This window comes from Topomyia yanbarensis, chromosome 2, assembly GCF_030247195.1.
Source record: "Topomyia yanbarensis strain Yona2022 chromosome 2, ASM3024719v1, whole genome shotgun sequence".
Taxonomy (NCBI): domain Eukaryota; kingdom Metazoa; phylum Arthropoda; class Insecta; order Diptera; family Culicidae; genus Topomyia; species Topomyia yanbarensis.
In genome coordinates this window covers 461,867,987-461,895,007 of record NC_080671.1, presented here as the reverse complement: position 1 = coordinate 461,895,007, position 27,021 = coordinate 461,867,987, and the positions used below count along the sequence as shown (strand labels likewise).

Sequence of the window (27,021 nt, the reverse complement as noted above, 5' to 3'; positions counted from 1 at the left end):
AGGTTTGGACTTTTATTTTCTTTTGTGCGTGTGTTAACCGTTAGGCCACATTCCTCAACCTTTTGTTCGTAAAGCGAGGATTGAACAATAACCAGCTATTTAAGCTGGACTGGTGCGTCGTGGGAAACGAGTATACAGATAAGTGAAATCTACCTTTTTGATACATTTACGGCTTTTTCCCGTCTGCGCGGGTGCTGACCCCGTGCGTTGACGGTGTCGATGGCTTCCTCCCCGGATGGCCAAATGGAGATCGAGTCGACTCCTAAGGCTCTCCCCCGACCCAAACAATATCCAGAGCTCTCGACCGGTCCCTTTGTGGTCTTCTTTCGGCCCAAAACAAAATCGCTGAATCTATTACAGATTTCAAAAGACCTGACGGAACGGTTCTCGGCTGTGATCGAAATAAAAAAGGTCCGCTCAGACAGGCTGAGGGTCGTGCTGACTAACTCAAAGCAGGCAAACGATATTGCTTGCTGCGAGCACTTTACGAAGGACTATCACGTGTATATTCCAGCTGTGAAAGTACAGTCTGAAGGCGTTGTCACCGATGACAGTTTGACATGCGAGGATCTGCTGCAGTACGGGGTTGGCCGTTTCAGAGACCGCTTACTTCAGCCAGTGAAAATACTCGAGTGCAAGCGTTTGCACTCAGTAGTAGTTGCGGGGGATGGTTCAAAAACGTACCCCCAATCAAACTCTTATCGGTTGACCTTCGCTGGTACCGCTTTGCCAAATTACGTCCTCTTGCACAAGGTTCGTCTGCCTGTGCGTCTGTTTGTGCCGCGGGTCATGAATTGCACAAAGTGTAAACAATTGGGTCACACAGCCACCCATTGTAGCAATAAGGCCCGCTGTGGAAAATGCGGGGAGAATCATCTAGATGATTCGTGCAGTAAGAATGCTGAGAAGTGTCCTTACTGTGCAGAGAATCTGCATGATATCTCGGCATGTCCCGCGTACAAACTACGCGGGGATAAACTAAAACGTTCCCTTGCTGGACGATCCGAACGTTCTTTTGCAGAAATGCTAAAGAAAGCTACACCACCAACCTCAACAAACATCTATGCTCACTTGCCTCCTAACGAGGGCGAGGCTGATGACCCACAAGAGGGAACATCTACTAGGGCGCCTAGAAGTTATAGGAAGAGGAGGAACATTTCCTCTCCTAAAGTTCGTTGTAAAGGCCAGAAGGTATCCCTTGACGGGACTCAGAAAGTCACATCTATTGGAAGTGTTGCAACCAAACCGAAGCAATTAGCTCCTGGTCTCGGAGGATTAAACTCAGAGAAGGAGTTCCCAGCACTTCCCGGAACATCAAAAATCCCAAGTGTTCCTCTGTTTCAGTTCGAGAATAATCGCGGCACTGGAATTATCAAACTCTCGGACATTGTGGACTGGATAATAAAAACTTTCAATATAACTGATCCTATTAAAAGTCTGTTGTTAGCTTTTCTCCCTACAGTAAGAACATTTTTGAAGCAGTTGACTGCTAAATGGCCCCTCCTTTCAGCGATTGTATCCTTCGATGGCTAACTCATCGAACGAGGTCACGGATTTGATCACTGTTCTACAGTGGAATTGCAGAAGTATCATCCCGAAAATCGATTCCTTCAAAATTTTAATAAATAATTTGAGTTGCGATGCATTTGCATTATGTGAAACTTGGTTAACTTCCGACATAGATCTCAACTTCCACGACTTTAATATTATTCGCCTGGATCGAGACACCCCCTATGGAGGAGTGCTTTTGGGGATCAAAAAGCGTTATTCCTTCTACAGAAGTAACCTTCCCTCGATAACAGGTATTGAAGTTGTCGCTTGTCAAGTAACAATCAAAGGCAAAGATCTTTGCATAGCTTCCATATATATTCCCCCCAACACCGCGATTGGGCATCGCCGGCTACATGACATCATAGAATCCCTGCCTGCACCGCGACTAGTTTTAGGCGACTTTAACTCTCACGGTACGGAATGGGGTTGCCTTTATGATGATAACCGTTCCTCTTTAATTCACAATATTTGCGACAACTTCAACATGACAATTCTAAACACGGGTGAAATGACACGGATTCCTCCCCCACCAGCGCGCCCAAGCGCATTAGATTTATCCCTTTGCTCGACCTCGCTAAAGTTAGAATGCGCGTGGAAGGTAATCCCTGATCCCCACGGTAGCGACCATCTGCCGATCGTAGTCTCAATCAATAACGGTTCAAGGCCATTGGAAACAATCAATATTTCGTATGACCTCACACGAAATATCGATTGGAAGAGCTATGCTGCCGCGATATCCACAACATCGAATCTACTCAAGAACTTCCTCCGGAGGAAGAGTACAGCTTTTTGGCTGGCTTGATTCTCGACAGCGCGAATCAAGCTCAGACTAAGCCAGTACCCGGCGCGAACATACAAAAACGTTCTCCCAATCCCTGGTGGGATAAAGAGTGCTCAGACGTGTACGCAGAGAAGGCCGCCGCGTTTAAGACCTTCCGGAACGACGGGTTACCCGCTAGTTTTTGACAGTACGCGACGTTAGACAAGCGAATGAAGAGTTTGATGAAAGCCAAAAAACGCGGTTATTGGCGCCGGTTCGTCGACGGATTAACGAGAGAAACATCGATGAGCACTCTTTGGGGAACAGCCCGACGTATGCGAAATCGAAACAGTACTAATGAGAGCGTGGAATATTCAAACCGTTGGATATTCGATTTCGCCAAGAAGGTTTGTCCGGATTCCGCCCCGGCACAGAAGATTTACCGCGCCGCGTCTCCTCACGATAGCGCGAACGAAACACCTTTTTCGATGGTGGAGTTCTCACTTGCTCTCTTGTCGTGTAACAATAAAGCTCCGGGGCCAGACAGAATCAAATTCAACTTGTTGAAGAATCTGCCAGACTCTGCCAAGAGACGCTTGTTGAACTTATTTAATAAGTTTCTTGAGGCTAACATTGTCCCACACGATTGGAGGCAAGTGAAGGTCATCGCCATCCAAAAACCAGGAAAACCAGCCTCCGACCACAATTCGTATCGACCGATTGCAATGCTATCTTGTATCCGGAAGTTGTTCGAGAAAATGATCCTATCCCGCCTCGACAATTGGGTCGAAGCAAATGGCTTACTGTCAGATACACAATTTGGCTTTCGCAAAGGCAAAGGGACGAATGATTGTCTTGCGTTGCTCTCAACCGAAATTCAAATGGCCTATGCTAGTAAAGAGCAGATGGCATCAGTGTTCCTAGATATAAAGGGGGCTTTTGATTCAGTTTCTATCAACATTCTTTCAGAGAAGCTGCACCAGCATGGTCTTTCAGCGACTTTAAACAACTTTTTACTAAACTTGTTGTCGGAAAAGCACATGCATTTTTCGCATGGTGACTTATCGACATCACGATTTAGCTACATGGGCCTTCCCCAGGGATCATGTCTAAGCCCCCTGTTATACAATTTCTACGTCAACGACATTGATGAATGTCTTGACAATTCCTGCACGTTAAGGCAACTTGCAGACGATGGCGTGGTGTCTGTTACGGGACCCAAAGCTGTCGATCTACAAGGACCATTACAGAATACCTTGGACAATTTGTCTGCATGGGCTATTAAGCTGGGTATCGAATTCTCCACGGAGAAAACTGAGTTGGTTGTATTTTCTAGGAAGCGTGAACCAGCACAACTACAGCTTCTATTAATGGGTCAAACTATAGCTCAGGTCTTCACAGTAAAATATCTAGGGGTCTGGTTCGACTCGAAAGGTACTTGGGGATGCCATATTCGGTATCTGAAACAGAAATGCCAGCAAAGGATCAACTTTCTTCGTACAATAACCGGAACGTGGTGGGGTGCCCACCCAGGAGACCTAATTAGGTTGTATCAAACAACGATACTGTCGGCACTGGAATACGGATTGTTAATAGCGCCATACAGTTCAGCGAGCCCCTCGGCGCCCATACAGCAAATCAACATCAACAAACCGCGCCCTTCGCCTTCTCGAGGGATTGGCACGAATATCGGTCACGGACAAGACAGACAGATAGGAAGAAAGAAAAAAAGTCAAGTCATTCGGTAAAAAGTAGCGTAAGCTAGAACACATTTTCACAATTGTTATAAATTAACCCAATTCTCAAGTTAAATAATTGTTCCCATTTCTAACTAAATCTACCCTAACTGTACTGTGGTAAGTTTAATTATATTAGATGTTTATAAATACCTAAAATTGAACCTAACAGGAATTAAAGCTACGGTACGGACAGAGTTAGTGCGGGTAGGAAACAGTACGGATACAATTTATACGGAGAAACAGTACGGATCGAAGACTGTGCGAACAATACCATTAGGAGCACATTTAAATTACAATTTAAATAGACTTCGAAACCGAACAGGTCATTAAGGTTAGTAGTCCAACCTAGCTTATTTGATTACCGTGAATCTCTAATACTATTATACTTAAATGCTAGGACACAGACTGATTACTGTACGGGTACGATTTAGACAGCTCTGTACGGCAGCGAAAACATTAACAGTAAGAATTTGTACTTATACCCTAAAACTTAATCCTAACACAAGATTATCCTCCATGCAGGAATTTATAATCCAACCTTGATTCACAACGAATAAAGAAGATTCATAGATTTGCTAGTTTTCACTGCTGTCCGGCAACATCTTATAAATTCTGTTACGAGAATTGCTTCACGGAGGAAGGATGTCATCCAGGAAAGCCAAATCCGGATCCAGCAAGAAGACGGTCGATAAGGTCACCCCAGGTGGTGACGCGGCAGTTGACGGTCACAACGTCCAAGCGACTACGACTGAGCTGCAGAAGGACGAAACGAACGCTAAGGATTCGGCGATTAAAGTGTTTGTCCATCCTCCCCCTAGCGAACAGGTAAATGATAAAGTTATCAATGAATCCAACCGGCCGGGAGCAAATCCTAAGGAAAAGGATACCGCCGAGAAAAATAAAACGAACGTAGTTAAACGTAATCCGTTCCGCCGCGTACGAAAGAATCGGGTCGGTCATTGTCAAGTGTGTGATGAGCGTGATAATAGTCGAATGGTTCAGTGTGACGGTTGCAATGAGTGGTATCATTTCTCGTGTGTAGAAGTGTCAGAAGGGATTGCTGACGTGAGCTGGATCTGCATGAACTGCGAACACGCAAAGGATCTAACCCCTTCCCCTCTGCATACCCCCAACGTAAGCAGTACCACATCCACTGTACGGTCAAAGAGCAAGGCAAGCAGCATCGGAAGTCAGGCCAAACGGAGACAAGCTTTGGAACTACAATGGTTAGAGGAGGAAAAGGAGTTGGAACGACGATATTTAGAACTCAAGTACAAGATTCTGTTAGAGGGCGGTAGCGACTGCTCGTCGATTGTTAGTGAACCCCAATCAGTATCAATGTCGAAGGTGAAGAAGTGGATAGACGACACGGATGGATACGGCGAGAAGGTTGACTGCGGATCTGAAGCCGAGGAACTAGAGAAACGTCCACCGAGGAACTCGACTGCGTCTATAGAGCACCATGCTCCAGTTCCAGATCAGCAGCGTGCGACTCAAGTTAATATCCAACTCCGACGACCCCCACAACGTGTTTTCGGCCAACAAGAGACTCGGCCAATCTTCGGCAGCTCCCATATGCGACAATCAGTCGCTCTCGCACCGGAGGCTGGATCATGGGTCGAAGCGAATGCGTTTGTACCAGGTCAGCGTTCCACCCCCGTTGGACGACCATCCCTCCCAGCGCATGGGCTCAGTGACGACACGGCTTGTGTGTTGAATCGAAGTCAAATCGCCGCACGCCAGGCAGTTTCGAAGGATTTACCGGACTTCAGTGGTAATCCGGAAGATTGGCCGCTGTTCTTCTCGATGTTTAACTCGTCGACTCAGATGTGCGGATTCTCCAATGAGGAAAATATGTTACGGTTGCGTAAGTGCTTGAAAGGAAGAGCATTGGAAGCAGTAAGATGTCGCCTGCTCCACCCATCGAACGTTGCGGGAGTCCTTTCAACTCTCAAGATGCTCTATGGACGACCGGAAGCAATCGTGCAGGCGGTTATCAAGAAGATACGATCATTGCCGTCACCGAGCATAGAGAAGTTGGAGACAGTGGTGAACTTCGCGCTGACAGTTGAGAATTTGGTCGCTACCATTCAAGCGTGTGAGGTTAGCGACTTCGTCTACAATGCATCGCTCCGATACGAGTTAGTAGGGAGGTTGCCACCAACGTTGAAGCTGAGCTGGGCCAGGTTCTCAAGGAATAACCCTACACCGAACCTATTGGATTTCAGTACGTGGCTGTACGAGACAGCAGAGGATGCAAGTGCGGTCGTAGATACCGTATACTGCGATCAACGGTTTCGCGGTACTAAGCGGGATGGTTTCTTGAATGTTCACTCGGAAATAGACTCTAAGGGTTCGAAAACAGCCAACTCTCCACAGAAACCAACCATCGTTGACATCAAGAAGTGCGTGGCGTGCAAAGGGGATTGTACAATGCTGGCCAAATGCAAACAGTTCGTGGCCTTAAGCTACGATTCGAAGTGGGCGACAGTAAGAACTTACAAACTTTGTCGCAAATGCCTGCGTAAGCACAACGGGTCATGTAAACAAGAAAAACCATGCGGAACGAACGGCTGTACATATCTGCACCATCCTCTGCTTCACGGTTACGAAAACCCTCGATCTGGTGAATCTCCTACCGCAGCCGCCGTTTACGGGAAAAGCTGCAACGTGCACCAAGTGCAGTCGGAGATCTTGTTCAGAGTAGTTCCGGTCACTTTATACGGTCCATCGAAGGCAGTTCGGACCTACGCATTCCTGGACGACGGCTCGGAACTCACGCTTCTAGAACAGAGTTTAGCAGACGAGCTCGGGTTGAAGGGACCAAAGAATCCACTGTGCCTGAAGTGGACAGGCGAAACCACCAAGATCGAAAACAAATCACAAAACGTTAGTCTTCAAATCTCCAGCGTAACGAACCCGATCAAAAGGTATGACCTATCCAGCGTGCGAACGATTGGAAACTTGCAGATCCGACCACAGACTCTCCTTACCGCGGAGTTGAAGCAGAGATACCAGCACCTCATGGGACTACCGATTGAGTCGTATAACGAGGCCAATCCGCGAATCTTAATCGGTCTGGATAATGCCAGTCTCGGATATGCAATGAAAAGTCGCGAAGGACAGTTAAATGAGCCGATTGCAATCAAAACACGTCTCGGCTGGATTGTTTTCGGCAGTTGTGTGGGAGAGAAGAATGCAGGGCACTACGTAAACTATCATGCGCTACAGATTTGCCAGTGCAACAGAGAGACCAGTGAAGATCTTCACGAACTCGTCAAAGGTTATTTTGCCCTCGACAGCTTGGGCATATCTAAGCAAAGTAAACTACTTCTGTCACACGAGGACCAACGAGCACAGTCAATGCTGGAATCACTCACTCGGCCCGTAGACAGCCGTTTTGAATCCGGGCTTCTATGGAAGTACGATTCGGTCCGACTTCCGGATAGTGCAGCGATGGCACTGCGAAGATGGCGATGCCTAGATAACCGCATGAAGAAGGATCCACTTCTGGCGGGCGAATTGAACGCGAAAATTCAGGATCATATCAACAAAGGCTACATTCGCAAGTTGTCCGCGGAAGAGCTGGAAGTAAACCGCCCACGAGTTTGGTACCTTCCGATATTTCCAATCGTCAATCCGAACAAGCCGGGCAAAACGAGACTCGTATGGGATGCAGCTGCCACCGCCTTTGGAGTTTCACTCAACTCAGTTCTGTTAAAAGGCCCAGACCAACTGACATCTCTTCTATCTGTTCTGATCCAGTTCCGGGAGTTTCGGACAGCGGTATGCGGCGACATCCGTGAGATGTACCACCAAGTAAGGATGCGGGAGGACGACCAACATTGCCAACGCTTCTTCTGGAAGGCCTGCGAGACAGATATCGACCCTAGCGTCTACGTAGTGCAGGTAATGACGTTCGGCGCATGCTGCTCGCCGAGTACGGCACAATACGTAAAAAATGACAATGCAAAGAGATTCGAACAAGAACACCCAGAAGCAGTTCACGCAATCGTAAAGCAACACTACGTTGACGATATGCTTCTGAGTGTGGAATCTGAGGAGGAAGCAATACAAGTGGTTCGAGAAGTACAGACAGTGCACAGGTCAGCAGGCTTCGAAATGCGGAACTGGATCTCCAACTCACCCAGAGTTGTGGCAGCTATGAGCGAAACAGGCTCCGATGAGAAAAGCCTCAGTATCGGCGACAAACACGTGTCAGAACGGGTTCTCGGAATGTGGTGGAACACCTCAACAGACTGCTTCACATATAAAATGTCACCGCGGTACGAGCAGCTACTGATCAGTGGGCAGCGACGACCGACAAAACGCGAAGTGCTTCGTACGTTAATGATGATATTCGATCCCTTAGGACTCATAGCACACTTCCTAATGCAACTAAAATCCTTGCTGCAAGAAATCTGGAGAAATTCAGTCGGCTGGGATGACCCCATCGATGAGTCGTTGTTTCAAAAGTGGTTGTCATGGCTGACAGTGTTGCCGCAGGTATCGTCTATCGAAATACCTCGATGCTACCGAACACTCACATCCGCGACAGACGGAACGGTGGTACAACTGCACACGTTCGTCGACGCAAGCGAGAACGGTTTCGCAGCTGCAGTGTATTTGCGTTTTCAGGAAGGAGAAACCATCGAATGCAGACTGGCCGGAGCAAAGACGAGAGTCGCGCCGCTAAAGTTTCTCTCCATTCCGAAGTCCGAACTGCAAGCCCCCGTGATAGGCGTGAGATTAGCGGGAACCATTGCCAAATCGCTATCCGTCAAAATCAATCAACGTTTCTTCTGGACTGACTCCAGAGATGTCCTCTGCTGGCTCAACTCGGATCACCGTCGGTATAGCCAATTCGTGGCCTTCCGTGTTAGCGAGATCCTGGAAACGACGAACGTCAACGAATGGCAGTGGGTGCCAACGAAGCTGAACGTGGCAGACGAGGGAACAAAATGGACACGAGCTCCAGATATGACTGCCTCTAGTCGATGGTTTTGCGGTCCCAATTTTCTCTGGCAACCGAAGAAAGCATGGCCTGTTTCCCCGCACTCATTTGGATCGACTAAAGAGGAGTTACGGCCTCATCTTCTGCTTCATACCATGCCGTTGGACCCAGTGGTTCAGCCACATGATTTCTCGGAATGGTCTTCTCTACTGCGCCGAATGGCTTATGTGACCCGTTTCGTGGACAACCTGAGGCAAGCTAAGATGAAAAAACCAAGGCAGAGTGGCCCTCTGACTCGTGACGAGCTAAGAAAAGCGGAAAATTACCTGTTTCGTCTTGCACAGCGCAGTGCGTATCCCGATGAGATAGCAGTCCTGAATGAACCGTTATCAACCACCCAGCAACGCAAGTTTATAAAAAACAACAGTTCGCTAAGCAAGATGTGCGCCTTTCTTGACAAGAACGGCGTTCTAAGGGCCCGCGGCCGAACCCAAGAATGTAAATTCACAGATTACGACGCCGCTAATCCGGTTATTCTTCCACGGAATCACCACATCACTAGGCTTATCGTGTCCAACGCACACAAGCAGTTTAACCACCAGAACCATGAGACGATCATCAACGAGCTTCGCCAGCGATTCCGCAGTCCACGTCTGAAGGCAACGTACCGTGCGATCCGGAAAGAGTGCCAACAGTGTAAAAATAACCAGGCTGCCCCGCAACCACCTGCGATGGCCGATCTACCACTCGCTCGCCTGGCTGCCTTTGCTCGACCATTTACGTACATGGGGATAGACTATTTTGGCCCAATGACGGTATCCGTCGGACGACGCACAGAGAAACGTTGGGGGGTACTGGCAACATGTCTTACCATTCGCGCCGTACACTTAGAACTCGCTCACACACTGACGACAGATTCCTGTATGATGGCTATACGGAACATCTTTGCTAGAAGGGGAGTTCCGGCAGTGATCTACAGCGACCGTGGCACAAACATCCAGGGCGCCAGTAAGGAGCTGCAGCTAGCGCTACAGGAACTCGACGACGACCGGCTGATGCGGGAGTTCACTACGGCTCGAACGGAATGGACTTTCAATCCGCCAGCCTCTCCCCACATGGGGGGAGCTTGGGAGCGTCTGGTTCAGTCCGTGAAACGGAACCTAACTGTGCTGCAATCGAATGCTACGCCAACTCACGAGGTGCTCCAGAACGCGTTGGTGGAAGTTGAGAACGTTCTCAACTCGCGGCCACTCACTAGCGTCCCGCTGGAGGATGACGAATCTCCAGTGCTGACGCCCAACCACTTTCTGCTGGGTAGTCAAAATGGCCTACAACCATGGGTGCCGTTCGATGACAGCTCTGCAGCTCTACGAAACAGCTGGCAACGTTCGCAGACCATGGCTAACCGGTTCTGGAAGCTGTGGGTTAGAGACTATCTTCCAACACTAACTCGGAAACCGAAGTGGCTCACACCAGTAAAACCCATTGCAGTCGGCGACGTCGTCGTCATCGTGGACCCAAACCTACGGCGGAACTGCTGGCCGAAGGGTCGAGTTATCTGTGTCAAACCTGGTGCAGATGGACAAGTGAGATGGGCGACGGTGCAGACAGCCAACGGAATCTACGAGAGACCTGCCGTTAAACTCGCTATCCTGGACGTAGGCGTTGAGAAGAATGCTCTTCAGGAAGACCCTAACCGCATTCCGGGGGGAGTGTTAATAGCGCCATACAGTTCAGCGAGCCCCTCGGCGCCCATACAGCAAATCAACATCAACAAACCGCGCCCTTCGCCTTCTCGAGGGATTGGCACGAATATCGGTCACGGACAAGACAGACAGATAGGAAGAAAGAAAAAAAGTCAAGTCATTCGGTAAAAAGTAGCGTAAGCTAGAACACATTTTCACAATTGTTATAAATTAACCCAATTCTCAAGTTAAATAATTGTTCCCATTTCTAACTAAATCTACCCTAACTGTACTGTGGTAAGTTTAATTATATTAGATGTTTATAAATACCTAAAATTGAACCTAACAGGAATTAAAGCTACGGTACGGACAGAGTTAGTGCGGGTAGGAAACAGTACGGATACAATTTATACGGAGAAACAGTACGGATCGAAGACTGTGCGAACAATACCATTAGGAGCACATTTAAATTACAATTTAAATAGACTTCGAAACCGAACAGGTCATTAAGGTTAGTAGTCCAACCTAGCTTATTTGATTACCGTGAATCTCTAATACTATTATACTTAAATGCTAGGACACAGACTGATTACTGTACGGGTACGATTTAGACAGCTCTGTACGGCAGCGAAAACATTAACAGTAAGAATTTGTACTTATACCCTAAAACTTAATCCTAACACAAGATTATCCTCCATGCAGGAATTTATAATCCAACCTTGATTCACAACGAATAAAGAAGATTCATAGATTTGCTAGTTTTCACTGCTGTCCGGCAACACGGATGCTTCTGCTTTCGATCCGCCGCGAACATACATTTCATCAAACTCGAAAGAATTCAGTATCGTTGTTTGCGTATCGCCTTAGGGTGCATGCAGTCGACCCATACGATGAGTCTCGAAGTGCTGTCGGGCGTTCTCCCGTTGAAAAATCGATTTTGGGAACTCTCATATCGATTGCTCATTCGATGCGATATCTTGAACCCGTTGGTGATTGAAAATTTCGAAAGGCTTGTTGAGCTCAATTCTCAGACCCGTTTTATGTCCCTGTACTTTGACTACATGGCGCAAAATATTAATCCTTCTTCTTACAATCCCAACCGTGTGCATTTCATAAATACTTCTGAATCTACTGTTTTCTTCGACACATCCATGAAAGATGAGATTATTGGAATTCCGGACCACATACGCCCACAAGTGGTTCCAAATATTTTTTATAATAAATTCCGAGAAGTCGACTGTTCTAAGATGTTTTATACTGACGGATCAAACCTCGAAGGGTCCACTGGCTTCGGTATTTTCAATCAAAAGTTCACCGCCTCCTACAAACTCAGTGACCCTGCTTCAGTTTACGCCGCAGAACTAGCTGCTATTCAGTATACCCTTGGAGTCATTGACACATTACCCGCAGACCATTACTTCATCGTCTCGGATAGTCTGAGTTCTATTGACGCTATTCGCTCGATGAAACATGGAAAGCATTCCTCGTATTTTTTGGGGAAAATACGGGAGCTACTGAGTGCTTTATCTGACAATTCTTTCCAGATTACCTTGGTGTGGGTCCCTTCTCATTGCTCCATTCCGGGCAATGAGAAGGCGGACTCCTTAGCTAAGGTGGGTGCCATTGAAGGTGACGTTTTTGAAAGACCAATTTGCTTCCACGAATTTTTCAGTATTACTCATCAGAGAACCCTCGAAAGTTGGCAAACCTCGTGGAGCAATGGGGAGCTAGGAAGGTGGCTACATTCGATAGTCCCTAAGGTATCGACGAAACCTTGGTTCAAGGGGATGGATGTGGGTCGTGACTTCATTCGTGTGATGTCCCGACTCATGGCGAACCATTACACGCTGGATGCACATCTCCGACGTATTGGGCTCGTGGAGAGTGGTATCTGCGCTTGTGGCGACGGTTATCACGATATAGAGCACATAGTCTGGGCGTGCACCGAGTACAGTTCCGCCAGGTCTCGGCTTATGGACACCCTCCGGGCCCGAGGAAGACCACCCAACGTCCCGGTTCGAGATGTGTTGGCAAGCCGCGATGTCCTCTATATGTCCCTTATATACACCTTCATAAAAACCATCAATATCCAACTTTAACTGCCCCTTTTTCCTTATCATTCTCAGAAGCGCTCTCTTCCACCTGTACCATACACCCACGATGGTTTGATGCGACTCCAAGGCGACACAAAACATCCCTGTCGAATGAGCCAACAAACACGGGACCTAAAGCACGAACATCACACGCACAACTCGAAATGTAGCCGATCAACATCTGAGCCGCACTACGAAATCGTCTGGAGAAACCCCTGCCATCTCGAGAACGACCACCCGGCGTCCCAGTACATGATTCTTCCTGATGAAGACCACCCTGATTCTGTAATCCATCCGTTGATCTCCCGAAGTCTGAAACTGAAATAATGTTCTCCCCCTGCCATGTTTGTCCACCCTACTTCCCCTGACTCTTATACACAGAAGTAACACCCCTTCCCCCCCACCAAATATCTTCATGAAGCATTTAGCTCTTCTTGCCTTTTCTAGTTTTAACTATTATATTATATGATCTCGTTGAAAATGCCCAACTCTACTACCACATAAAATAACTCTAATTAATGTCTCCGAATCTTTACAAAATTTAATCACGCCCTCTAATTATTTCTACCTTTAAGATAGTCGTCAAAATTTTCCCCCTTAGTTAAACATTATTTGCTCCAATAATCTCATTGCTAAAAATGTCAAACCATATTGCCATAAAAACTAAATGACCCCTCTAATCTTACGAAAATATACTACCCCCTTGTGTATATGTATAGCTATAAATTAGCCTTAGTTTAATTTCAAAAATCAATATGTAAGCCCCTAGTTTTAAGTAATTTCAAATGTAAAACAAAACAAAATTGGCACCTTTAAGCTAACGCAAACCTGCCTTATCAAATAAACGAATTGAAAAAAAAAGAATCAGTGCATGACCTGCAACACAAAAAGGCGACCAGGTAGATGAAGCCGGCCCAAAAGGTCAACGAGTCCGGTCCAAAAAAGTTCGGCAGAGCTGACCAACAGTAGCTCACCAGAAACCAGATCAACGAAGAATAAAATATTTCTTTGACGTAAACGAATTTAACTGAACACAATTCTTTGCATCCGAAAATCATCGGATTTTGGACCGCATTGGTGATTACAGCATCGATTTCAACTACCGACGCGGGAACGTAGACATGATAGTCCTGCGTAAAAAACAAGCAACATTAATCTGTCTGCGCAAGATCACTCACAATCACTCTCAGTTTATCTAACCGAACATTTGTCGTATCGGTTATGGTCGTGTACTGCTTGTTTTGAAGCAGAAAGACCATGAATGGACCAGTTGAACGGTGGATATTGCTTAAACCGAAGAGCATTGGATATGTCGACTTGCGTTTGGCTATTAATTTGATAACTCCATTAAATCAGAGAAAATGTTGTTCGTGGGAGATGCAAAAGGAAGGGACAATCAGAGCGTTGGGAAAACAAATGATGCAGCAACAGTCACTGCTCTACCATCGATGTGGTTTGATGTCCGTTACGGAACCTTATTCGATGACATCTATAGCGTACACAATCATACGAAAAAGATAACTAACACACGTTTTTAGCAATAGGTGTCACAACGTACAATAAATATATCCATCTGAACCCAAGCTTAAGAGTCGACAACTAACAGGCCCCAAACACTCAAACGAACTGATCAATTCATTTGTCATTGAAAAAACACATCCACCTAGGTTTGCCATCTCCAGTGAGGCTTTCAGCCGGAGATTTTTGCCAACCTAGAATAGGCTGCAAAAACATGAGTCTAGGCTGAAATCAGACAGAAATATGAATCAGACTATTATTACCTACTGAGATGAAAAGAAACAAGTACAAACTTATTCATTCCATCAGTAACTGATCAGAATTGGTTGGCTGGAAAACTACCAATTTAACTCACATTCACCGTTGAGTATTTTGTATTGGAAAGAAATGTAGTCTAGTACCGACCACCGATGGCCCTAATACACGGTCGAGGAAAAAACGTAAATTGGAAAGTATTGATGTTAGAAGTGATGAATGTGAAACAGAAGAAATTGTGCCTCGAAACTCTCGCTTCTGAGCGTGAAACGTTTGCCGATATACTGAAAAGAGGAAAAAAAGTGACTTGCCGAGAAAGGAAACGAAGTCAGTTTTAATTGTTCGTCCAAAAGAAAGTGGCAAATCTGCAAGGGAAACTAAAGACATTCTAAAGGCAAAGCTTGACCGCGTTGCCAGCCAAATTCAAACAGTGCGAAACGGAAACGGAGGTTCGGTGATTCTGGGGCTGAAAAATGTTGAAGCAATTCAATCTGTGATGGAGTCAGTGAAGGAAAAGTGTGGGGAGGGCTATGAAGTTGCTGTTCCGAAATCGAATCGACCGCGATTGTAAATTCTGGGTGTAGCTGAAAAACTGGAAGAGAAAGAACTTTTAGAGCGCCTAGTAGAACAAAATAGTGTGAAAGTGAATGAATTCAAAATGATTACCTGTTTTACAAATAAGCGCACAGAATTTACCTCACACAACTTCATTGTGGAAGTTGACCAAAACGCACATGATGCCTTCGTGGAAGATGGTTGGGTAAATATTGATTGGGAAAGATGTAGGATTGCGGAATGCTTCGGTATTATACGCTGCTTCAAGTGCTGCAATTATGGCCACAAAAGCACTGAATGTAAAAAAGACCAGACATGTTCCAAATGTGCAGGAAATCATAGGGCATATGAATGTGATTCTGCCTTTATGTGCTGTATCAACTGTGACAGAATGAACAAGACTCGTGGGGTGGGCCTTGTTACGAGTCACTGTGCTTATAGTAGCGAGTGCACAGTATACAAACAAATGGTAGATAGAAGACGGCAACATCAAGGTCTATAGCAATTACATTTGTCTGATCAGGAGTCCCCAATATTCTCTCTCAATTGTGATGGATTGACAGCGAATTTCAGTTCCACTATCGTCCCTCGTCTAGCGATGAGCAACCGAAATCCTGATGACACCACGACTGCTTCTCCAGGTAATGCCAAGGAGGGTATAGTCCCCCGAAGCTACACTCGATACTGCTCCCCCTCAAAGAAATCTTCGCTTCCAGTTATCCAATGTACGATAAAGCTCCGGTTCTACCAATGCCACTCGTTTAGCAATCGGCAACTCAAACCCTGATGTCACCATGACTGTTTCGACTGCCCGACTGTCCGTTGGTGACTTATCTCAACAGCTAGGAATATATTACCAAAATGTGAGAGGACTGCACACGAAGATCGACGAGCTGTTTGTGGCTACATATGATGCGGATCAGGATATTATTGTGCTAACAGAAACATGGCTGAACGACGATACAAACTCGCTACAGTTATTCGGTCCTAGGTACACGGTATATCGCAACGATCGCGATAAAATTACTTCCGGCAAAACAAGGGGTGGTGGTGTTCTGATCGCTGTTTCAAATCGGCTATCGTCTAAGCACAAAATAAGTCACAACAATGGTCTCGAACAACTTTGGGTGAACGTCACTAGCCATGGAACAAAGGTGGTGATTCCTCATTGCGGTTAAATGGGAGTCTCACGTCATCCGAAGTGACTCTTCAGAATTGGGTGAAGTCACGTAGAGTGAGGTGAGATTAGTCGTCTCACGTCACACGCCGCGCAGAATAGGGTCGGCAGCCACGCAGAGCCACACATACGAGCGTTCCAAGAGTAGACGTCCAACCATTTCCACGTCGAGGAGCGCCGCGGCTAACACGATGACTCTTGATAAAATTGTTTGACACAGGAAATTAAGTAAAATTTGTAAAGCTTAGACTTGTAGTTACTCGATGAACCAAAAAAAAAGTTCGAGTTTAGGAAAATGGCTTCATGTAAACCGAAAAATCTCATATTTTTCTGTAAAATTCGTGCACTTTTCTTCAAAATAATAGAGAGAACAATTTTTTCATTCTGTTTTCTGTGGTTCACCGACAGGCTACACATATTGTGCATTTTCATAAAAAAAAATCAAGTCAATTCATTGATTAGTTTTTGAGTTATCGTGTTCACCAATTTGAAAAACGCGGTTTCGAAAAAACGCTATTAAAGGATACTCCATATCAAATTGCATCACGGAAAAAATGACGTAGAAAACAATCCATTTGGTATTTTCTCTTAAAAATTTGGGTGGAAGTAGTTTAAAGTGTATTGTTCACACTGTATTTTTATCGCTGTCAGTCTTAAGAAAATTGTTACCGATAGATTGAAATCTGCGTGTGTCACAGCAAATACGCGCGAGGAATGCATGGCTGTTTAAAACAAAAGAAGTTCAGCGTGGTCACCGAGATTGCGGGAGACTATTCTAGAGGCTCAATACTAACAATTAAGCGGATAAAAAAGAAGTCGATTTTTGTGCCCACTACACGAGACGCCCCCTTAAGATGAATGAGATGTACACTAAAGCAGAGATGATGCTTATAGAGATGCGCGAAGACTGAAGCCAAAAGTTCCAATCGAACCCAAAGCAACGGTTCCAAACTAGCAATGTAAACAAATATGGCGGATTTAGGAAGTAATGCGTGGGGAGTATCGAGAAATGCATGTCTGCATCCTGCATCCTCGACACATTTTTTCTAGTGCAACGAAAAACATGTAGACAGGCTCAGTAACGTAAATCAATGCGTTTCCAAGTTACATGATTGAGTATTGTGGGTAATATTTCAAAAAAGGAATACGCCAAGCATTCATTAAAACTACAAGTCACTCGCTGTTTACACAATATTCCTGGTTGCCAAAACTAGCAGACAAATAATTTGTAAAACCGTGCAGCCAAATTTACTGTTTTTCTCGCCGCGTGTCTTTATATTTAAAACATCGTCTTGGCACTAAAATAGAAGTCACCATCTTAGATGAAAACATGACTTCCGGAATTGACATCCGGTATCTATTCATTAACACTATTACAAAAATTCTCACATTATTGTGGTAATTGAAAATTTTACTAAACCGAAGTAGCCATCTTGATTTTCGAAATGGTCTCAGACATTGATATTTGGCACCTACTCGTCAATCCCGTTCCAAAAATACTCATATTGATTGGGCTTTGGAGAATTCCACAGAACCGGAAGTCGCCATCTTGAATTTCAATATGGCACCAGACATCGATATCTAGCGTCTATTCCTCAATTCCATTCCAAAAATACCCATATTGATTCGATTTTAGAGAATTCCAATGAACCTGAAGTCGCCATCTTGGTTTTCCAAATGGCCTCTGACACTGATCTCTATCATGCGCTCTATTAGGCCCGCTCTGAAAATATGCATGCTGATTGGGTTATAGAGAATTCCACTGAACCGGAAGTCGCCTTCTTGGTTTTCAAAATGGCCTTAAACATCGATATCTGACGTCCACTCATCAATCCCGTTCCAAAAATATCCATGTTGATGGGGTTTCAGAGAATTCCACCGAATCAGAAGTCGCCATCTTGGTTTTCAAAATGGCCTTAAACATCGATATCTGACGTCCACTCATCAATCCCGTTCCAAAAATACCCATATTGATGGGGTTTCAGAGACTTCCACCGGACCGGAAATCGCCATCTTGGTTTTCAAAATGGCCTTAAACATCGATATCTGACGTCCACTCATCAATCCCGTTCCAAAAATATCCATGTTGATGGGGTTTCAGAGAATTCCACCGAATCAGAAGTCGCCATCTTGGTTTTCAATATGGCCATCGATATCTGACGTCCACTCATCAATCTCGTTCCAAAAATACCCATATTGATGGGGTTTCAGAGACTTCCACCGGACCGGAAATCGCCATCTTGGTTTTCAAAATGGCCTTAAACATCGATATCTGACGTTCACTCATCAATTTTGTTCCAAAAATACCCATATTGATGGGGTTTCAGAGAATTCCACTGAACCGGAAGTCGCCATCTTGGTTTTCTAAATGGCCTCAGATATGAACATTTGGCATCTACTCGTTAATGCTGTTCCAAAAGCAATCACTTCCACTTTTCCAAAGATCTTCGAAATTCTTTGCATTCAAAATGGAAAAGCAGAAACCGTGTAAATTTCAAAATCCGTGCAAAAAAACTTGGTCAAAAACCGTCTAAGTCCTTTGCCTTCATAAGGATTTTTGCTAAAACCGTGTTAATTGCGAAATCCGCGCAAAAAAAAATTGATCAAAAATCGTCTAAGTTTTTTGCCTCCAAAAGGACTTAGAACATTTTTGCGAAACCCGTGCAAAAAAAGTTGTTGAGAAATCGTCTAAGTCTTTTGCCTTTAAAAGGACTTAGAATATTTTTGCGAAAAACCGTGTTAATTGCGAAAACCGTGCAAAAAAAACCGTGCTAATTGCGAAAACCTTGTAAAAAAAAGCCGTGTAAAAACCGTACAAAAAAAACCGTGTAAAAAAAACCTTAGTGTACTTAATATGGACAGAACGAACCCATTAGGGCGATGTGTAGTGTTTTTAATAGTGTCTACGAGTTTTTTTTATTTCTCTGTACCGTGTGATGTTTTTAGAAATAGACTTAAACAATTACTTAGTGCTTAAGATGTGATGTAGATAATTGTTTTAATTGGTAAGATATACAATTAAGTTAAACCCAATGTAATCTGAAAAAATGTATAATATGTATATGCGAAAAGATGATGAAGTTTTTACGCGCATTTGGAGGGCGTTTTTAACATGAACTTCAAATGGGCTTTTCCACATTCTATTTCATATAGACCGTGTCGGTCAGATGAAAATAATAATAAATAAATAAATAATGCGTACCACTGTTCTGTTCCATTCACATTAAGCTTTGTTAACACTCATTTTTTTTTGCGTTAGTACACAATTCTGATGGTTTAGATGGGTGTAGAATTTCACTTCCCCGGCTAACAGCAAAGAACCCTAGAACATCAGCCACACTCGCTGTGGTGGATAAACCGAGCGTTGCTCTTCGCCACAACGGAAGGGAAGCGTGAAAGACACTGCAGCGTCTTCCCGAATTCTTTGCGGGTTGTTCCAACAAATAGGTGAATCTCTCCTTACTGATCAACAGGTCAGGACCGCTGCAGGACCGGGCAGCATCAGACCAGAAGTATTTGTTTGAAACAAATACATTCAATACTATAAAAGTTTTGAAAATTTGCCGTCTCACCAGACCCGGATAAATTGAGGTGAAACCCGGAGGACCGGAGGTCGCCCCCAAAAACCGGAGTCTCCGGATCAAACCCAGAGGGTTGGCGACCCTGATCCACCATCTAGCCAAGAAGACATTTTCAGCACAGACCGAACACTAATTCGCACATTCTTTTTAAAATAATTAAATCAACTTATGGCAATGCTGCTTTTGCGTGTGTCCAATGTATCAGTCCATAGCTGATCATAACAACTCTGAATAAAGTAGATAACACCATTATTCTTGTTTGCGACGTTTCCTCTCAGTTTTGTACGTAATATTGTTGGAAGTTCAAAATCTTTTTCAACAAGTTTGTTTAAACTTGAAAGATGAACAAATCTCAAATCATGCCCTACTGTTCAATTCGCAGTTGTTAGTTGCATCATTCATTCAAACAGTTGAGTTGCTCGAACAGTTTCCATGTATTTTCAATTTCATTGACTCTGTGAATATCTCTCTACTGGGGTATTGACTAGGTTTATCAAGCAAAACCAGTCTGAACATACTTCTTATTGTTCGTGAATGTTCTAAAATGCTAAAATAAACGGACTATAACAATCACGCTGTCTGGAACCAAAAAGCTTAATGCAACTTAGACAAAATGTGAAGAGGAGCCGACGAAATAAGATCCATAAGCAACCTATTGATTACTACAGTTTTAGGAATACGTGGTGTCCTTTTCTGTTATGTCCAGTGTCCTGTGAAAAAAGCTATTCATTGGACCGTTAAATAGCATGAGCTCAAACTAAGAGTTCAACTTCATTGATTAACACCACTGAACAGATGTTTTACATTTTGTTAAAATCTTGTTAGGAAAACATGTTGCAATTAAGACAATATTGAAACTTCCCACGACCATGGAAAAGCATGTAACAAAATCTATCGAGTGCCAAAGGGTTTCGGTGGGAACTTTCTTAACTTTAACAAGACGTTTAAATATCGATTTCTCTGTCCCGAGCGTAGTGGGATGGGAGTATTTATTCCTGACGATGACTCACCTGCTGTCGGTTAGGTTTTTCCCATTCTTTCGCCACGTTGGATTCTCCGCACCGGTAAATTTACATGCCAGTGTTCCATTGCGGCCTGCCAGGAAATATCGCGGCTCAACTAAAAACAAAAGCAAAACGTTAGATCAACCAAACGATGAGGCAATACTAACTTAGACATAACAATACTAACTATGGTATGCTAGGACGATTGGGAGCGGTGAATGATACAGGATTTCTAGGTAGCCTGACCAAAAGGGTTAAATAAACAAAAACATTTGGCAGTCTTTTCAAACCGGCGGATCGAGCATACTGATCGACTCTAAACTGAACGACTCGCCAGGATAAATTGACCAGCCAAAGTGGGTAGTGTCATAAATTTAATTAATCCGAAGGCTAGTGACCGGTAGAAGATTGGCTAGCCAACGGAGAAATTATACTATCGTCATTAGAGCATCGCGCACACCGCTATGAATGCAGTTAGCAAAACGAACATGAGAACAGTAGTACGACTGACCCGTCTCGTCTGGAGTCGCCAGCGACGACGACGTCGCCGCCTTCGATGCTTTCTGTGCATATATAAATACCTACTACCAGCTTGAATGCCCGTGTGCATATAGACAGCAGGTCATGAATGAGCGCGAGAAAGAGAGGCAAACGACACTGTATCATGTTGATGTTGCGGGAGGAGCATGTAGGTACAGGATGGGTGAAAAATGGGATTCCGATAGCGAGTAGTTGCTCGATTTTTCCAGAGATTTTCGTTGTCAAACCAGCAATTTTCACCGGAAAACGTACCTTTACTAACGGCAGCGTCGATTTCGCTGATTCGATGGCTCAGCAAGTAAACACAAACAACCAGAAAGCACAAGTGGGCTTGGTTCTTCCACATTGCTCTCCCTCTTGCCATAAGAAGTGTGAAGATCCTGTCCCGTCTTTTCGCGAAGGGCTACCCTCCCTTTTGACGATTATAAGATTGCGTTTTGCACCGATTGCAAAGCCGAAAAAAGCCGGTTTCGCTAGTTTACATCATTCTCGCACTTGTACCGCACCGGAACTACACACTTCCACTCATGCCGGATCGAATCTAATCGAACTATTTGCGCGACAAAATAATGGAAAACAAAAACGAAGGAGGTTTGTCGAAAAGAATAATGGACACTCTCTCGCAGTTCTGCTGCTGGGTACACTTTTTCAGTCTTTCTTCGGGATACTCTTCGTACGACGGCAAACGGCGACCCTGTCGGAAAGTGCTGCTGACAAAAGGAAAAGGCCTTTTGGTTGACGTTTGTTGTACTGTCAGAAAGAGACTGACATCAAAGGCACCTGATTGATCAGAACGGAAATGATGCAAAGATGAATTTTACTATCATCGAAAAAATACTCCAAAATTTTTATAGATTTTCTGTAGATAGTAGACTATAGATAGAAAAGTCTTTCTGTGTGCGTCCTACAGCAGATGGTAAGAAAAATCAAGAAAACGTCACGTTTCATTAGCAATGTTTCAAAATGTCATGTATCGCGACTGTCTGTCTCGTTTCCGCTTTTTTATGTTGGAAACAACAAAAGTACAACGGAGAGCCTTTCTAGAGAAGTTTAATGAAAAAAATCTCACTAACATTCATGTTTTTTTTAAATGTAAAGAAAGGCTTAAGCAAGAATGTGCAAGTTTTTCATTATATTGTTGACCAAGTTTTATTGTATCGTAATGGACGATGAAACATACGTCAAGCAGAGTGTATGTAAGGAGAGTGAAGACAACTGTCATGATTATCTGTCAGTAATATTCCAAACGAACAAATGACCTCTCAAAATACATGGATTTGTCTCGTTTGGAATGACACTGACAAATAATCATTGTTCCAATTTTGACAGTGTCGTCACTCTCCTTATATGCACTCAGACGTCAAGGAGGATTTGAAGCAACTCCTAGATTAAAAGTTTTATACGGCTCTCGGCACAGAACAGCAGAAAAATGAAATATTTGTGACAAGTGACACTATCAATCTCGATATTTATGTCAAGGAATGTTTGCAAAAACGCCTTTTTGTTCTGTGCCGTTTTTGACATTTCCACTCATTGATGACGTATGGTTTATGTACACTGAGAAATAAAAATATGCAGCGTTAGCACACTTTCAATTTCTGTCTCCTATTTTGCTGTGATTTCTATGCATTTTCTAGCATATACTTCTAGTAAGCATCCAATGAGTGAATAGACCGAATATGTCCAATGCATAAAATTTACAGCAGAAGAAACAAGAGGCAGATAGAAAAGTATGCTAGCGATGAATAAATAAAGTTTTGCGAGTAGTCATTTTTTCAATACAATCAATTTGGAAGAAAAATGAAGCATAAATTTATAGCAATAATTAGGGAACGATTTAAGCTCAGTAACATTTGTTGGGTAATCACTGATAATGTGCTTCAAATAATCTAGTCCAGTAACAGAAAATTACGAATCAAAATACTTTGAGATTTGCCTTTAAAAGCTACCTCTGAACTATAAGTATCTCTTGCTGCATTCTTCCGTATCTTTTCCAATAATAAAAACATCATCCAGATAGCAAATAACAACTTGTAAACCATTGAGAACTTGGTCAAAAACTTACTGAAAGATTAATGTGAAAGAAGCTCCTTGCGGGAGTCCGTTATATGCAAATAAAACTTTCCATTAATAATCATACATTTAGACAAAGAAAGTTGAGTATAAGACACTTCCAAGTCAAAAAAAAACTTTGCATGCGAAAAGATTTGTTAATAAATATTGAATCAATGATATTAACCACGAAAGCACTAAACAGTTGGAAAATAATTATCAATTTTGTGTTACATTTCGAAGTTTGTATGACTTCTATAAATAACGCAGACACTAATTTTCAGGAAATCTTTCGGAAAAACAGACAGAGCCTTCAATCGAATATTAGGAAGTTATAAAACTTTCGCATGTATTTTTGTGCCTCATATTCGACGATCGGTAATCGAGCGAGAAGCATGTCGCTGTACGTTCAGATGATGTAGTTGGAAGAACGCATGCTGGATTTCCGTCGTCCATATGAGTCTACAACATTCCCAGTACTGATTCCTTTAGGAATTTCACAGTTTATCCACACTGACCCTGTCCGGGAAAGTACCGGCTGCTGTCAGACGACGACACGGTGAAGATGATTCTTGAGGGCGACCCTACAGGAACAAGAAGACGGGGCACACAGCGAGCGCGGTGGATAGACCTACAAGAGGCCTGCGGACCCTTCGAAGACTGCGAGGCTGGCGACAAGCAGCAATGAACCGAGTGGAGTGGAGACGGCTTCTGCATACAGCAAGAGACAACAAGGCTCTAGCCTGAACGGTAAGGTAAGATAAGGTAAGGATGCTCGTAGCACCCAGTCACTTTCCGACTTCGGCGCACACCTACTGATAATCGGAGTTAAAAACTTTGTATATCCATCAGTTCTCTCTCGGATCAAAAACAACAGCCGCTCGTGCAAGGAAAAAGCCCTCTCTCCTGAACCTCAACCTGACTTCGGTTCTACCGGACCCCATCGACGAGAGCAAACGTACGGCCCCGTAATTATTGTGGAAGAGCCACCGCACAACCCATCCAACTTCCAGGCCGCACATCCAATAACAACACCGACACCACCTGAAGCAGCTACACTGCCGAAACAGGAAGCCCCCTCCTCTGCACCGAACATCAATGACATAAGGAACAATGTCGGGGATATGCAGAACATAATCGCTCGCTCCGAGCCTTTCTGCCTCGCCACATAAAAACCCACCTGCACACCCGTGTCGGCCCTTCTTCTTCATGGCTTGACTACAAATACGAGTGGGAGATTACTAGAGGTGTAAAAACCATCGAACCATCGGTCTGGGTATAAAGGCGGAACTACTATTAGCGCACTTCCCCCTCAACACCAAATATCGACCCCTATCCGATTTTCCACCATCTGCCTTTACATCTCAACATACACCCCCTTCGTCGTCATGGGGAACCTCAACGCTCACCACACGGGTTGGAGTTCGCCCAAATGTTGCCACCGAGGCAACGAGGTCATCCAGTTCATCGAAGAAGTCGATGGCATCATACTCAACGACGGCAGCACTACATTCATCCGCAGTAAAACCTCATCTACCCTTGACGTCACCTCCAGCTCCATACGGCCAACAACACCGCTGAGAGCGACCACTGCTTCATCGAAATAAATATCAACCGCCCCCACCCGGCGCAGACGTTGATTATACGACAGGGCCGGCTGGGACGCCTTCGACAAACCCCAAGCGCCGACGAAGCCCTGTCTGCTGCCTTCGTCCAGCGCAAAAGCAGACTACAAACCTCTCCGACAACCTTCACGCCCGACTCAATAGGCAGCTACAACAAACCTTTCACCGAAATGGAACTCGCCGCCGCCCTCAGTAGCGCCCGCGAAAAAACCGACGGCTTCAATGGGGTAGGCTATCCGATGCTCCGGCATCCCTCCGTCGCGGTGAAAAAAGAGCCCTGCTAGATGCATTCATTGTTATCTGGGAAGACGGGTCCTTCCCAGATGAATGGAAATAGGCACACGTAGTACCCATCCCCAAAAAATGACAAGGGACGTGCACCACAGGCGACTTTCGGCCAATCAGTCAATATGCCTTCCGAAAGAGACTCGGAACCGGAGCTCACCTAGGCTCCCTCGGTGAAGTGCTCGAAAAGGTCAAAGTTGAAAACCTTAACGCCGACATCGCCATACTTGATGTGGCAAAAGCCTAGAACACAGTGTGGTGTGAAGGCGTACTCCAGGAGCTCAAACGATGGAATCTGCTGGGAAACCTTGTCTGATTCATCCAGAACTACCTTACCAATCGCCACTTCAGAATCTGCATAGACGGAACCTTATCCCAGGAGTTTTGGGAAACCAACGGGGTGTCGCATGGCTCAGTACTAGCAGTGATGCTATTCATTGTGAGTATAAACTCGCTCTTCGCCGTGCTACCCGGTGGCATCTACGTATTCATCTACGCCGACGACATCATCCTGGTAGCCCTGGGAAAAACGATCCCGGGAACCCGAATGTCACTCCAGGCGGCCGCCAACGCGGTCGGTCACCACTGCGACTCTCACCGCCTAGCGAACTCCATGCCAATCCGCCTTAACAACATCGTCGTTGTTCTAACGGTGACGCCCTACTTCCGTTGACTAAAAAATGATTTCGAAAGCAGAAAGCGGCTGCTCCTGTCATCCCAAAATAACCGCAGAACGGCGCTGAATGTCGGACGATCCCTAATTCCCTGCAATTTTTTTTACGGGATCGAACTAACGTGCTGAAACCTCGAAGGGCTCTCCACTATTCTACGGAGCGGTGCGGTTAGCCTCCGGGCTACTACCAAGCACCCCTGCCGAATCCACCTGCGTTGAGGCCGAAGTGTTAGCCTGCCGCTGCGAAGTGGCGATGACTAAAAGGAACCCTGAAGCACCAACAGTAATCTTTACCGACTCCATATCTGTCTTGAGAGAACTTCCATCGGGCACTCCTTCGCACCCCTTCGTACAGGCCATCGAAGCTCACTCTATAATGAGTCCACGGCCACATCGGCATCATAGGCAACACCGAAGCCGACCGTCTTGCCCTACACGTCCGAACCCGACTCCCAGACGCGATATGAACCTCCGACATCTACTGGGAGTTCAACACAAATCTGCTGTACTGATTCACCAACCACTGGCGGAGATCCCGAGGTCACAAACAAAAGGCCAAGGGATCAACTGATAGGTTGATCGACCGGGTCAACCAAAAGGAACAGAAGATACTCTCCCGAATCCGAGTGGGACACACCAGAGTGACCCAGGCACACATGTTCTCCAAACCTTCCCCACCAGAATGAGAATCGTGTAACACTCACCTCTCCGTCGAGCACTTGATCTGCAACTGCCGGGAACTCGAGAATCTTTGGCAGCAATACAACCTGACGGGATCACTAGGCGACGTGTTAGCCAACCACCTGATTCCTGAAGGACACCTATACGACCGTATATAACCAAAAACATTAACCGAGGGCGACACCCACTAAACTACCGGGAGTTGTGAGGATGTTTCAATTAGTCCTGAGGTCAACGGTACAACATATCCACAACCATCACCATAAATCAATGGGCCTTCTGCCACGCCACCC

At 45.0% G+C, this 27,021-nt stretch overlaps 1 protein-coding gene and 1 long non-coding RNA gene across 3 annotated transcripts in view; one reads left to right on the top strand and one right to left on the bottom strand.

Moving 5' to 3' along the window:
• Positions 1-22,092, bottom strand: part of LOC131686011 (tyrosine-protein phosphatase 69D-like) — a 59,022-nt gene extending 36,930 nt beyond the window's left edge. The window contains exons 1-2 of one of the 2 annotated variants that reach the window (XM_058970110.1): positions 21,665-22,092; positions 20,879-20,987 (exon numbers count right to left, since the gene is read on the bottom strand). In XM_058970110.1, the coding sequence (XP_058826093.1) occupies positions 20,879-20,987; positions 21,665-21,776 (221 nt within the window). In that variant the 5' untranslated portion in view covers positions 21,777-22,092. The remainder of the gene's footprint in view (positions 1-20,878; positions 20,988-21,664) is intronic. The other variant, XM_058970111.1, reaches the window with a different exon arrangement.
• Positions 10,853-11,461, top strand: LOC131686021 (uncharacterized). Its single transcript, XR_009304906.1, has 3 exons — positions 10,853-11,200; positions 11,267-11,331; positions 11,392-11,461. It is a non-coding gene; the product is annotated as an uncharacterized LOC131686021 (long non-coding RNA).
• Positions 22,093-27,021: the final 4,929 nt, after the last annotated feature.